At 46.2% G+C, this 13,755-nt stretch overlaps 1 protein-coding gene across 1 annotated transcript in view; it reads left to right on the forward strand.

The window, feature by feature from the left end:
• The window catches only part of adgrl1a (adhesion G protein-coupled receptor L1a), a gene marked incomplete at its 5' end in the record, with an annotated part of 50,363 nt that extends 37,301 nt beyond the window's left edge, over positions 1-13,062 (forward strand). The window contains 14 exons of the mRNA XM_083976412.1: positions 1,109-1,289; positions 1,405-1,527; positions 2,533-2,741; positions 2,837-3,010; positions 3,619-3,828; positions 4,179-4,399; positions 4,703-4,769; positions 4,938-5,029; positions 5,208-5,376; positions 5,700-5,855; positions 7,047-7,143; positions 10,014-10,136; positions 11,657-11,674; positions 11,828-13,062. Of these exons, the coding sequence (XP_083832538.1) occupies positions 1,109-1,289; positions 1,405-1,527; positions 2,533-2,741; positions 2,837-3,010; positions 3,619-3,828; positions 4,179-4,399; positions 4,703-4,769; positions 4,938-5,029; positions 5,208-5,376; positions 5,700-5,855; positions 7,047-7,143; positions 10,014-10,136; positions 11,657-11,674; positions 11,828-12,753 (2,766 nt within the window). The 3' untranslated portion in view covers positions 12,754-13,062. The remainder of the gene's footprint in view (positions 1-1,108; positions 1,290-1,404; positions 1,528-2,532; positions 2,742-2,836; positions 3,011-3,618; positions 3,829-4,178; positions 4,400-4,702; positions 4,770-4,937; positions 5,030-5,207; positions 5,377-5,699; positions 5,856-7,046; positions 7,144-10,013; positions 10,137-11,656; positions 11,675-11,827) is intronic.
• Between the last annotated feature and the right edge of the window lie 693 nt (positions 13,063-13,755).

The raw sequence follows: 13,755 nt of genomic DNA on the forward strand, positions 1-13,755 counted from the left end.
GATGAAATGCGGCACTCTGCAGCACACGCTCTTTTGTGTGTCTTGACCTGTCTGCAGCATACTGTAATATGACACCGCATCTTCTGATCTCTGCTGGATGAAGTAAACGCTGCTGTGTAGTGTGTTACTGGACCGTTATTTTTTGTCACTCATTGCAAGCCAGCTCAGTATAACCTCAGTGATGAGAGGATAAGAAAATACAAAAAAAACACATCCTCGGTCTTTCTTTGCTGTGTGCGGTGCATCTGATGCTAAATTCATTTTGTTAACAGCAACGCTCTTTATTCCATACGGCAGTCAATCCTTCATTTTGAGAGGCCTGAGCAAGAGAATTACATGATTCATCAAGCAGGCTACTCCAATAAATTGGATAGCTGATACAACCATCAAAATTGCCATTAAATGAATTGTAAGTGTGAAATAGAATGGTAATATGTCTGACATAGCACTGTAATAAATGTAGTGCAGGGGAGTGGTGAGTTTCTAGGAAATTATAGCGTGATATGGTTACACTTTACAACTCGGTACATAAAATGAATAATTATTAAGAACAAGTAATAAACAAATCAGGAACTAACTGATAATTACAGACTAGCTAATTAATAGCTAATGGCACTTAATCCTGACAATAGAGAGCGCACTACTAAAACCTCTGTTAATGAACCAATGCCTAATGATTAGTTATCTAGATATCTGCATACTAATCACTTTCTTATGGAATTGTTCTGTGTCATTTAGTCCACAATGCTGAGTGCACTAAATGGCACAAAACCAATAACGTATCATTACTGCTTTATTTGTGTCCCACATGTGCAATTTTGTGTCGTACTAAATGGTTGCTAAGAATGGGTCTTTATTTCACGAGTACTTTGCATTGTTGTGTCTGCTTAAGAGACAAAGAGCCAACCGGCAATTTAAAGAAGAAGGAGGAAAAAATTTGTATTTATGAAAAAAAAAATCTGAGCATTTACAATAATTTAAATATATCATAACTGTGGCTACATTTAAGCTGGATCAGTTATTTTAAGTTTTCTTTCATAACTTCTTCTTTGCTATCTTGTTGTAATGTGTTTTCAATGACTAACAGTAGACCTCCTGTTTGTGACAGGCGGTGGTGCAGACACTGGACAACTTGCTTCGTCCCGAGGCTCTGGTGTCGTGGCAGGACATGAACAGCACGGAGCAGGCCCACACCGCAACCATGCTCCTGGACGTCCTGGAAAAAGGCGCTTTCCTGTTGGCCAACAACATGCTGGACGGCCGCTTTTCTGACCGAGCACCCAGCATCGGTGAGAAAACTGTATAAATTGATGAACCCAAGTGTGTTGCTAAATTCTTCCAGGTTGTATTTTGTTCAACGCCGAGTTCCTCATCACTTTTTGTTTGCTATGTTTCCACCATCAGATCTCGAGGTGCACGTTCTCAACACAGAGTCACACCTGCAGGACTTGTGGTTTCCTCAGAACTATGCCAGCGACAGCACCATCTACCTCTCAGCATCTACGATCAAACAGTACAGTCGCAACGGTCAGCAACCCCTCACCCCTCCCCGTCCCGTCCCGTCCCGTCCCGTGGCCCCAAGGACTGAAAAATGACACTGTCCTGTGCAGCCCTCTCTCTTATGTTTCCATTTGCATTTTCATGCAAGCTTAAAACAATCTGCATGCAGTTGACTAAGTTATTGGTTCATAATAATAGACTAATCAGATTAACAAAAGCGCTGAGACAATTTCTTTTCCTGATGGTTTCTTAACAGCAGTCTTAATAGAATAGCTGGGGAGGCGTGTAGATTACAATCGGCCCCAGCCTGACAGAGCAATCTCAGCACTCCCTCTCTTCCCCATTCCATTCCCTCGCTCCGTCTCTCCGCCATCTTATCCCCCTCTCTCATCTCACTTGTTTCTAACACCCCCCCCCCCCCCCCTCACATACACACACACACACACACACACACTGCCCCACCCCACCCCATCATCCTCCACTCCGCCGCTCCCCTCCTCCCTCCATTGGCCCCTCATCCCCTACCCTTTTCTGTTTTCTGTCTCCGCTCGGTTCTGCAGTGGGAACGAGATTAGAATGATTGAAACAAACGCACATGAAATATTCATATGGAATAATAAGAGATCTGTGAATGCTTGAGGGATGAATGTTCCATTGCCCTCCACATTAAATCTCGCTCTCTTCCACCAGTCAAAATGAAACGGTCCTTACCATCATTCTAACCTTCACTAACTCTCTCTCTCTGTCTCCCTCTCGCTCCCCCTGTCACTCCCCGCTCTCTATCTCTGTCACTCTCGCTGCCATTACCATATTATGCCTCCATTTCTGTATTTGCTCTTTTACCCCTTCCCTTCCTCCTCTCCTCCCCCTCCTTCTCTCTTTCATTCTTCTCTCTGTATCCTCCTTTTCACATAAAATCTGCCTCTTTTTTTTGCTTCCCTTTCTTCTCACTCTTGTTCTCGTGTTCTCTGTCTTTCGTTTGCTTCCTCTTCATCCTCTTTCTGCCTTTTCTCTCCCCTCCCCTGCGTGCAGGACAAGTCAAGGTGGTGTTCATTCTCTACAAAAACCTGGGATCCTTCCTGTCCACCGAGAACGCCACGGTGAAGGTGGAAGTGGAAAGGCCGAGCCATGAAAAGAGGCGGCTGGCGGTCAATTCCCACGTAATCGCTGCTTCCATCAACAAAGAGTCCAGCAGAGTGTTTCTCACTGAGCCGGTGGTCTTCACACTCAAACACCTGGGGGTGACCTAATTCAGTCCTCATTTACGCTTCATTTACATTCTGACGCATGAACTCTTCTCATTTTCCCCTCTTTTGTTGTTTCTCCTCTTCCGCAGCTGGAGAATTACTTCACCCCTAACTGCTCCTTCTGGAACTACTCGGAGCGCTCCATGACGGGCCAGTGGTCGTCGCAGGGCTGCAGGCTGCTGGACACCAACAACACGCACACCACCTGCTCCTGCAGCCACCTCACCAACTTCGCCGTGCTCATGGCTCACCACGAGCCCGATGTAAGTAAACGAGGGCGTGGCAACTAAGGCGCACGTTTTTTTTTGTTTTTTTTTAAAAGATGGAAGCCCGGGTAATTTATGCAGACATTCATACGCGCCAGTATTAGCGTTCGCTCACACTCAGTCACACACCCGCACACACATGCACATTAATGTACCCTCTCAAGGCTGACAAGCTCTTTGTTTTGAATTTTCTCGTCTCCTTCTTTCACTCTGACACAGGGAGGCACACGCTTACAAATTCATGTCCTGCTACTTCTCGCTGACATTCACATGAATTTGAATGTCATGTTTTTTTTTTTTCAGGACGCCTTGTCTCTTGTCTCTACAGTTTAGCTCCTTGCATATATTTACAAATATTAAATAAAGCAATTTTGTGTTTTCTCTCCCCACCCTCCCCCTCCTCTGTCTATCTATCCCCTATTGTCTCTTCCATCCACCATTATCCCATCTATCTCTGTGCTCCTCATCTCACATCCCATGCTTCTAATACTCTATCTTCCCCTCTCTGTTTGTCCAATTCCACTGTGTCCCCCTCCTTCTTCCTTCCTCCTTCCACTCTCTCAAAACCCACCGCTCTTGTTTATCCGACTCTGTCCGGACCTCAGTACCAGGGGCGGATGCACGAGCTGATCCTGTTTGTGATCACCTGGGTGGGGATCGTCATCTCCCTGGTGTGCCTCGCCATCTGCATCTCCACCTTCTGCTTCCTGCGAGGCCTGCAGACCGACCGCAACACCATCCACAAGAACCTCTGCATCAACCTCTTCATCGCTGAGCTGCTCTTCCTCATCGGCATCGACAAGACGGAGTACCATGTGAGTTCACACAGCAACATGTTTAGCCTGACACCTGCTGAGGATGCCAGCGTCTCGCACACGAGCCGGGTTTCCTCAGGTTTCTGTTCCCCTTATGAAAGATCAGTTTAATATTTTTTTATATTTCACTCAAGTGGCAATTTTTTTTTATTGAAAAGTGACTGTGGAGATGTGGTGTGTTACTACATGACTATATAAACATTTATTGTACTGAGTAATGGATTCACTCTTCACGTTCTTCTCTTCTCTTCTCTTCTCTTCTCTTCTCTTCTCTTCTCTTCTCTTCTCTTCTCTTCTCTTCTCTTCTCTTCTCTTCTCTTCTCTTCTCTTCTCTCTGCTCTCTCCCTCAGATTGCCTGTCCCATCTTTGCTGGCCTTCTGCATTTCTTCTTCTTGGCTGCCTTCTCCTGGATGTGTCTGGAGGGCGTGCAGCTCTATCTCATGCTGGTGGAGGTCTTTGAGAGCGAGTACTCCCGCAAAAAGTACTACTATCTGTGCGGCTACTGCTTCCCCGCCCTAGTGGTGGGCATCTCCGCGGCCATAGACTACAGGAGCTATGGGACCAAGAAAGCGTACGTGTGAAGACAGGCCTTTTGCACCTGCAGATTGAGAAGTAGGATTATGCTATTCCCCCAGCTGGAAATGTAATATGCAGTGCTGTGTGAACGGCTCTTGCACCTCCCCGTGGACTGGCTTTTCTGAGCACACTTAGCCAAAGCCTGATGATTAGCCTTCATAAGATAATCCGCTGAGACAGGGAAATAATGTGTGCATGCCTGCTCGCGTGTGTGTGCGTCTGGGTACTGTATGTGTGCGTGTTTGTTCGTGAGCTTAGCTGTGTGTAAAACTCTCTCTTCTCCTCTGTGTCACTCCAGATGCTGGCTGCGAGTGGATAACTACTTCATCTGGAGCTTCATTGGACCCGTTTCATTTGTTATTATGGTATTAGCTTTACTGTCAGACAGTATTATTCCCCTCTCCATTTTTTGATATCACACAGTAAAAACCAAAAGTATCTTTTCACCATGTTTGCTTTGTGCTCAGTTTTTCTGGAGCACACAGTAAAGTTCGCTACGCATTTACTTGACTCCTCTTATCTTCTGTCCTCAGCTCAACCTCATTTTCCTCATGATCACGTTGCACAAGATGATTCGCAATTCTTCAGCACTCAAACCCGACTCCAGCCGCCTGGATAATATTAAGTTAGTTCAAATTATTCAATAAGAGACTCATACTCTGAAACTAGTGTTGTTGGTGGGGTTTTTTGTTGGTTTGTTTTTCAAGAAGAATATTTTATGATTAATAAACCACATTGTCAGCTGGATGATTCAATTTCCCTGTGTGTCACAATTAAACTTTTTCTTTGTCTTCCTGAATCAGGTCATGGGCTCTGGGTGCCATCGCTCTGCTCTTCCTGTTGGGGATGACGTGGGCCTTCGGCTTCCTATTTATCAATGAGAACACAGTGATCATGGCCTATCTCTTCACCACCTTCAATGCCTTCCAGGGCATGTTCATCTTTATCTTCCACTGTGCCCTGCAGAAGAAGGTATATATAGAAATTACTGTTTGACGATGGATGGATGGATGGATGGATGGATGGATGGATGGATGGATGGATGGATGGATGGATGGATGGATGGATGGATGGATGGATGGATGGATGGATGGATGGATGGATGGATGGATGGATGGATGGATATTCAGTACCTGCAGTGTGTTAGATTGATTTCATTAAGTAGGTTTTTGCTGTAGCCGTTTGATAAAAGCCTTTGTAGCTCCACATTCATCCGTCCTAAGTGTTTGTGTTTACGAGTGGCTTTAAAGCCTTCCTCTAGTGCTGGTGGTGACTTTTTTTTCCCTTTATTACAGGTCCACAAGGAGTACAGTAAGTGTCTGCGTCACTCCTACTGCTGCAGCCGCACCTCCACCACCAGCTCCCACGGCTCCCTGAAGAACTCGGGTCTGCGTGCCAACAACCGCTACTACAGCGGCAGCCAAGCTCGCCACGCAGCAGCCCACAGACAGGTGGGGTCCACGACACACAACCCACACATAAAATGATAGCACACGCAAAGCAATGTACACATATGCAGACACACCTGTCTGTGTGTTCCTTCTCACATCAATCAATCAGGCCACTGTTGAGTTTTAAAATGGTGTTTTTCACGGAACAAATGAAAAGTAAATCTGCCTGTGCAGCAAGATGATTTTTACTTATTCTCAGCATAAATCATCTTATTTCAGGGGAATGAATGACTTTCTCTTTTTTGTCTTTTTTTGCAACACTCTAAAAAAAATTGTGTCGGAACAAAATTAATAGGAAATGTCCTCACCCTGCTGCTACTTTATTTATTTTTTGCCTTGTTTAAAAGGTCTATTATATAAGATTGTGAAGTATGAAATGAGTGTATCTGCGGGGGTTTGATTGCTCATTGATTGATCAATACCAATGACTCACCGATTACTTTCACACAGCACTTTTATTTTCTTACTTAACTTACAGTACTCTTCAGCCCACAGTCACGTTGTTTTCATTACAGTAGCTGGTGACAAAGAGAGACGCAGGGACTGAAAGACTAGTCTTGCTATACAGTCTGTTCCTGAAGACAGGACAGTATTAAAGCGTGTTATATGTTGATATATATAGTGTGATGTGTTCATTAGATGATTCTGGTGAAAATCTGTGCTAATTAGCCACTTTACTCACCTCTGTTGTGAAATTTTACTTTTATGTTTCCAGCTATTGCTGGCAGCCCCGGTGCTTACCGGAGAGTAGATGACTCATTAATAAAGATATCCTTTGAAGTCTATGTGCTATATATAGACACAGGCACCATAGAAGACATCTGGAAGTACTGTGTATCCTGGCATATGTATAATGACACACACACACACACATACACAGTCCTTACAAACAAGCTTTCCCACAATATAATATAATAAGACGCCTCCAAATAACAATTTTATCAGCTACTGCAATCGTGTCTTGAGTTTATTAGCGCCCCTCATGATAACATGACATAGCTTTGTGCCCATTTACCCAACGCCTCTGTCGCTTTATCTGGCTTGTTTGCCTATTGTTCTTTGTGGATTAGAGCAAGCCCAACAGTTTTGATTACAGCAGCCCCACTGAGTTACAAAGTCTACCCGCCGTGTTTCTATATTTAACTTGTTGTCTGTTTGCTGCCGCTCACTGCGCTCTGCTCCCCCTTCCAGAGTCGGATCCGCAGGATGTGGAACGACACGGTTCGGAAGCAGACAGAATCTTCTTTCATGGCGGGAGATATCAACAGCACCCCGACACTGAACCGCGGTGAGGCCATCCTCTGTTACTGCTCTGCTTCCCTTTCATTAAGTTATGCATGCCTAAAAGGACACAAATACATAATATATTACACAATTTAACACAATTGGGGGAGAAAAAAACATGGGAATGGACAGAGCCAAGAAAAGCCCCATTATTCTGTCTGACAGTAGACAGGACAATGAAATGTATGCTCACATCTAATGATTCAGATTTTCTCACAGCCAACAGGCCAGCTAGTGACAGCAATAGCTTAGACTGAATAACATATGGTTGATGGCTGGTTGGTGGGTGGTGGGTATGAGTTTGCAGTGTAGTGGCAGCCACTGGTCAGTAAAAGCACTCAGCAGTTTTAGAAATATATGATTCCCGTCATCTCTGTTATGTGGATATGATATGTGGGTGTGTGCTCAGTGCTAGAGAGTTCATACGCCTGTGCTGCGCCATGTGCTGCTATAATTAAACTGATTCAAGTGTATTTTAGAGTTTTTGAGTCACTAATGCTAATTTACCTTAAAGAACAAGACTATTTAGTCATTACACCATATCTTAGTTCACATCTCTCACAGAGTGTTATTTCGTTTTCTTTTTTCATCTCTCCACGGTTTGCAGCCATCGGCAGTGAGAAAATTGTTCAGCTTATTTGTTCATATTTCCAGTTTTTCATTAAGAAATGTAGACGGAGGACAGACAATATATCACAATGTATCGTGTCATGGTCTCTGAGATTTATTCTCCCACACATGTTACGCAAAGATCTTGTTGTCACAGAATTACAGGTGTTGTGACTGTCGTGATAAAAAAAAATATATATATATATATATATTGTAATACAACTGTGCGTTAGCCCGACGCTGCTCAGCCCTGCTTTGAACCCTCTCCTCTCAGGCTTTAGTGGTTGCAAGGGATTAATGGCATCCAAACACACACCCATGTCTTCTCCGCCTGAACACAGTGACGCATGCTGCCCCCCCTGAACTCTGCACAGCGCATGAATTGGGCATTAGGCATTATTAATATCGTGATCTCAGCCTCAGCAACCGGTGGCGTCACCGCCGCAGCCATCGGTGACACTGAGACGATCAAGGTTGGATCAGGTTCCAGATTTAGGAGCGGGGGGTGGCGGGGTGGCGGGGTGGTGGGCTGTTGATGATGACACAGAAGCAGTTGCTAAATCAGCCGTCACTCTCTATGCTAATTTCATCCATTTTGTTTTTAATGAACTGATTAGCGTGTGAGCGAACAGGGGGTAATTATTCTAATTGAGGAGAGTGACAGGAGCAAGGCAGGGGGCGAGGAGGAAGAGGGGTGCTAAGAGCGAGCTGGATGGATGAGGTGCGTGCGTGCGTGTGCGTGTGTGAGGTTCGGGTGGGCGGGCGCTCCGGGTTTCTTTGTCACGATAGAGCAATCAGCAGGCCTGGAGGAGACTCACAATGTGGATCATCGCATGTTGTGCTGTCAAACACAAACAACTGTGCTGTGAAGCCTTTATTTTTCTGTGCTTCTGAGAAAAGTTTGTCAGTTGGCAGAAAGTGGAAGACGAAGGGGAGCGCAGGAAGGAGGGGAGGGAGGGAGGGAGGGAGGGAGGGAGGGAGGGAGGGGAAAAGAGAGATATATAGAGAGAAAGAGCCGCTATCATGGAGGAGTAATTAAAGAGGCCGAATCTGGAGGCGAGACGCTACGTTGTTATCACTGGCATCTCGGATCTCTTTGATTTCTCCACTTCACTTCTTCATGAACCGCAATCTCTTCCTGACAATAGTAATGTGTCCAGAAGACAAGGCACACACATACACACACACACACACACACACACACACACACACACACACACACACACACAGAGGCTCCCATGATTCCCCTCGCCCTACTTTTTCTCCCCACTTAAAGCTAGTTCCTTTAATTTTCCACAGGATATTCCTATGAGATAGTACACACAGGCAGCTAATCCCGACTAATTTGGTGGTGTTTGAAAAAATTCTGGCATGAGGAACTGAGAAAATGTGGTCGAGTGAAGACAAAGCAGAGCAGGCCAGAGAATGGAGGGAGACGGGAAGAGGGGTGGTGGTGGTGGTGGTGGTGGTGGTGGTGGTGGTGGTGGGGGGGCGGTTGTGTTGTGTGACGTGCCAGAAAGATGGACAGGGGAGGTGTAAGAGGACAGAATATGACAAATAAATAGCTGTGTGCGAGTGCATATTTTATTTTTTAGAATTCCCTGCTCCCTTGCTGTGTGATGAACGGTAGGCGTGAGACCTGAAGGTTGCACTTTGCCTTGGACTACTCTCCGTCATGCTGTCCTATTTTTAATTTCATGGCATTTCTGTTCGAGTTGCCTCAGGCTGAGGCCATACATGGGCATTATACAACATTCTCTGTGTGCCATTTCTTTGAATTATATTTGTCTTGTTGTGGCATTCACATTTCACTGTGAAATTAACTGTGTTTCAATGGCTGCACCCTTAGACTACATAATGGCATGCATTACTGTTTCCCCCTCCCCACATCTGACTACATTGTCAGGAGCCAAGGGGGGAAAAAATGTGTGGCAATGCTCCAAACAGTACCTTTTTCCCCTGGAATTGTATTTGTACTCAAAGGTTACAATCAGCAGGCATAAACATTGAGGAGAACACTGTGAAATGCATTACACCATAAAGTGTCGGCATAACAAAAATAACCCCATCTGAATAAACAGTAAATATTTTTATGATTCCAGATGTTATTACCAAGCCTGGAAACGTGAGTTTCAGAATATTGCCCCTATTGTGTGCAGCATTTCTGCTCGTGCTTGCTTTGCACTTACACTTGAGGCAAAGATAAGAACCTGTTTATGATTCTTTTCTTTTTTTATTTATTTTTTTCATGTCTGTGTCTTGCAGCGACCATGGGCAACCACCTTCTGACAAACCCGGTGCTGCAGACTCGCACTGGTAACTCTCCTTACAACACTCTGCTGGCTGAGAGCTTCACCCCGCCCTCACCTGGTGTCTTCAACTCCACCGGTTAGCTCCTCCTAAACACACGTGTGTGTGTGTGTGTGTGTGTGTGTGTGTGTGTGTGTGTGTGTGTGTGTGTGTGTGTGTGTGTGTGTGTGTGTGTGTGTGTGTGTGTGTGTGTGTGAAGACTCGTCAACACGCATGTGTGGATGCAGTATGTCCCTCTGTCTGTTGCTCTGTCAGTGGTTTGACATGGTACATAGAACCACTGCTGTGTTAGAGTTGTGTGTATATGTGTGAGAGTGTGTGTGTGTTTTAAGGCTATGTAGCTGTCAGACGGATCCACTAGGCTGAGCAGAACAGTGCCAAACAGTGCCTACAGTCTAACCAGCCATCTGGTTCGATCTTGAATCTTCATGAGAACAGCCACAAATTGATTAGAAGTTTTAGCTACAGTTGTGACTGCCAGAAATCTTAAAGACAGTTTTACTGTTCCTGGGCAGAAAAGGCGGTCGGCTTAAATCATGACGGCAGCAGAAAGGGGATCAGACAGCTAGCTCAGTGGCCAAGTACAGTCCATCTGGATGTAGGTCGGTCAGGTGTGAGTGCTAACTGTTAGTGCCTGCCTGTGTGTGTGTGTGTGTGTGTGTGTGTGCTTGCTTTTATCTCAGACTGGGACTCTTTAAACAGCCTGGTAGCTGTTTTATCACATTGCTGCACCACTCCCCCCTGCACTCTTTGGATGCCTATAACTGCTGAATTAGACATGTTGTGGTAATTGCTCCTCCACAGCACCAGTATTCACTTGGTTAGGGAGAACTATGACTGTGTGTGGCTGGTCTCTGGCTGAGTGTATCAGGCCTGGTGTCTGAGGACTGAAATTTAAGTCAGCGTTTCTGTTAAATATTTTAAATCCTCTCCGCACAATACGTCAAGCCTGATGGCCACAGGCCTGGCAGCCAAGACATTTTTAGCAGAGAGTGGGAGAGGAAGTAGGGAGAGCACTTCATTAGAATGTCTAATTACCCACACCACCAACGAATAAGAGCGTTGATTAAAGTCACACTACACATTAAATATTAAAAATGTACATGCTTCTCACTTTTTAGGCAGCTGTGGCTTTTGCTTCGCTGCGTGATGGTAATTTGGGAGAAATAGCACAACATCTTTGGTCCGTTGAAGGAAACTCGTAAAATAAACATTACTGCTACTGTACAAGGTATTGCATGAATAATGTATGCATCTAGGTATCACTGGCGGTAGCAAACAAATATCCAGAGTATATGCTTAGATGTAAATGTTGGAAGGAATATGGTGTCAGACAAACAAGACCTAGTTTGCATAAATCAAACTTAATGTGACTGTGCATGTGTTTATGTGCGTGTGTGGTAGGAGTTGGGAGGTCGGATGTGAAAGAGAGACAGAGAGAAGAGAACGGACAAGGATATTTTTTATTCCGTTAATGGTTCCCTTTTGAAATGTCTTTAAAACTAATACATCAAGTTAATGTTGCATCATTAAAGAACACTTACTGACTAGTGTCTTTCATTTTATTCACTCCACACGACTTTCTCTGGGAAACACAGGAACCTTCCGCGACCCAAGTAAGTGTAATACACCTCAGTTCACATGGCTGTCAGATTACATTTTACCATTTGATATTCCTTCTTTTTCTCTTCCTGACATTTGAATCTGTCTGCGCAGCAGCAGCCAAACCCTCAGTCTTCTGTATCTCTTCTGTTTGTGTTTGGGTCCAGAGAGCACGTTATCTAAGGCCCGCGACCCCTGTGGGATGGAAACCCTGCCCTTGAATGGCAACTTCAACAACAGCTACTCCCTGCGCAGTGGCCCAGGAGGTGGAGGCGGGGGCAGCTGTGACTTCCTAGGTAGCGGAGGAGGAGACAGTCCCCCGCCTCTCTTCAATCCCCGCAGCACGGAGGCCCTGGGCGGCGGAGGCATTCGACGAAACCTCTCCGACGCGGCGGCCTTTGAGAAAATGATCATCTCGGAGCTTGTGCACAACAACCTGAGAGGGGGCGTTGGAGGAGGAAGCGGAGGAGGTGCTGGTGGTGATGTAGGGGACAGGGTGTGTGGCAGTCTGGCCAGGGGTCGTACTCACGGTGGGGTCGGCCGGGGGACGGTGGAAGCCGGACCGGAGCAGTCTTTGGGCTTGGACGAAGATGATGACTTTATGAGAGAAGGGCGGCAGCGTACCCCGCAGGACGTGGAGCTACTTTACAAAGCCCTGGAGGAGCCTCTGCTGTTGCAGCGCGCCCAGTCCGTCCTCTACCAGAGCGACCCGGAGGAATCGGAGAGCTACACGGCCGACCTCACCGAGAGCTTGGGCCACAGCGGCCACAGCGGCCAGAGCGCCGGCGGGCAGGGAGGCAACAGAGCGCCCGACTCCCCCGCCCGCGACTCCCTGTACACCAGCATCACCAACCTGCGAGACTCACCCTACCCCGACAGCAGTCCTGAGCCCCTGGAGGTGGTGCCTCGCTCGGCCCAGCCCCCCGAGGAGCTGTACTACAGCTCTGGGAGGCCTGCCCTCGGCTCTCGCGGGGCCCCCATGCAGACCTTCTACCAGGCCCCGCCCCGGAGGCCGAGCGGGGAGGGACACCAGGCTCAGGAGCCTGCCCACAATGAGGGAGACGGACAAATGCAGCTGGTCACCAGCCTGTGACTGGAGCCTGAAAGAGGAAGTTGGGGACTAATGTGATGGCCAGAACCGCCTCCTAGCCCGCCTCGTTCTCACATCTCTCCACTTTCTGCTTGTTTGGTTGCCTTTCTTTCTCTTGACATTTATTTAACTAACAGATGAGCAAACAGAGTGACCTTCAGGGGAAGTCGTGGCTGACTCTGCAGAAGCAGCCTTTATCTTTAACCCTCCTCTGTCTTATGGAGATGAGCGATGGGTGTTTTTTTCCGCAGAGTATTCATTTGCTCTCTCCTCCCCCATTCCTCCCCAGTTCCTTTGGTACCCTAAGGCCAAGTCCAGCACTCTGAATGTACCGATCCACCCCCTTTACCTTCAAATATTTCAAAACTTTAAAACTTTGTTAAAGTTTTTATGTAATTTCTCTTCAGACCTGCCTCCGGAGATGGGAATATCATTTTATATTTTATCTCATTTCCCTTTCTTACCATCCATAGGTCTTTTTTGAGTCATGATTTGATAGGAGTAGTTAGCTGTGGAGACAGGGAATATAGTACACTATTATAACCTAAAAAATGTCTCACAGAAAGCTCTTCATTGTTGCCAAAAATATCTTTTATTGAGCCAGAACAGAAACTAGAACATTCACAAGGCAAACACACACACACACGCACACACACACACACACAAACATTCACACACACTCACTCATCCAGAAGTGCTCATTACTGAACATCAAAAGTGAAAACAGTGCTCCATCTAAGTAAAAGGGAGCAAGAGCTTTTGTTCCAAACAGGCAGTGGGAGCTGATTCAGTATAGTTGCCTTCATTTTCTCTTGTGATGAATCAACGACGATGTACAGAAGTGGAGTCGAGGCAGAGACGGAGTCTGAGGAGGCGTTGCACCACCCTTCCAGAGCAGGAGACCCTGCATCCATGAGACTGGCCAATCCTCTCCACTGTTCTCTCTGGTTGTTTGCTTTAGGCATTTGAAAAGTTAAATGACTGCCTTGCTATTGTTTTTGAAGA

This window comes from Trachurus trachurus (assembly GCF_905171665.1).
Source record: "Trachurus trachurus genome assembly, chromosome: 8".
Taxonomy (NCBI): domain Eukaryota; kingdom Metazoa; phylum Chordata; class Actinopteri; order Carangiformes; family Carangidae; genus Trachurus; species Trachurus trachurus.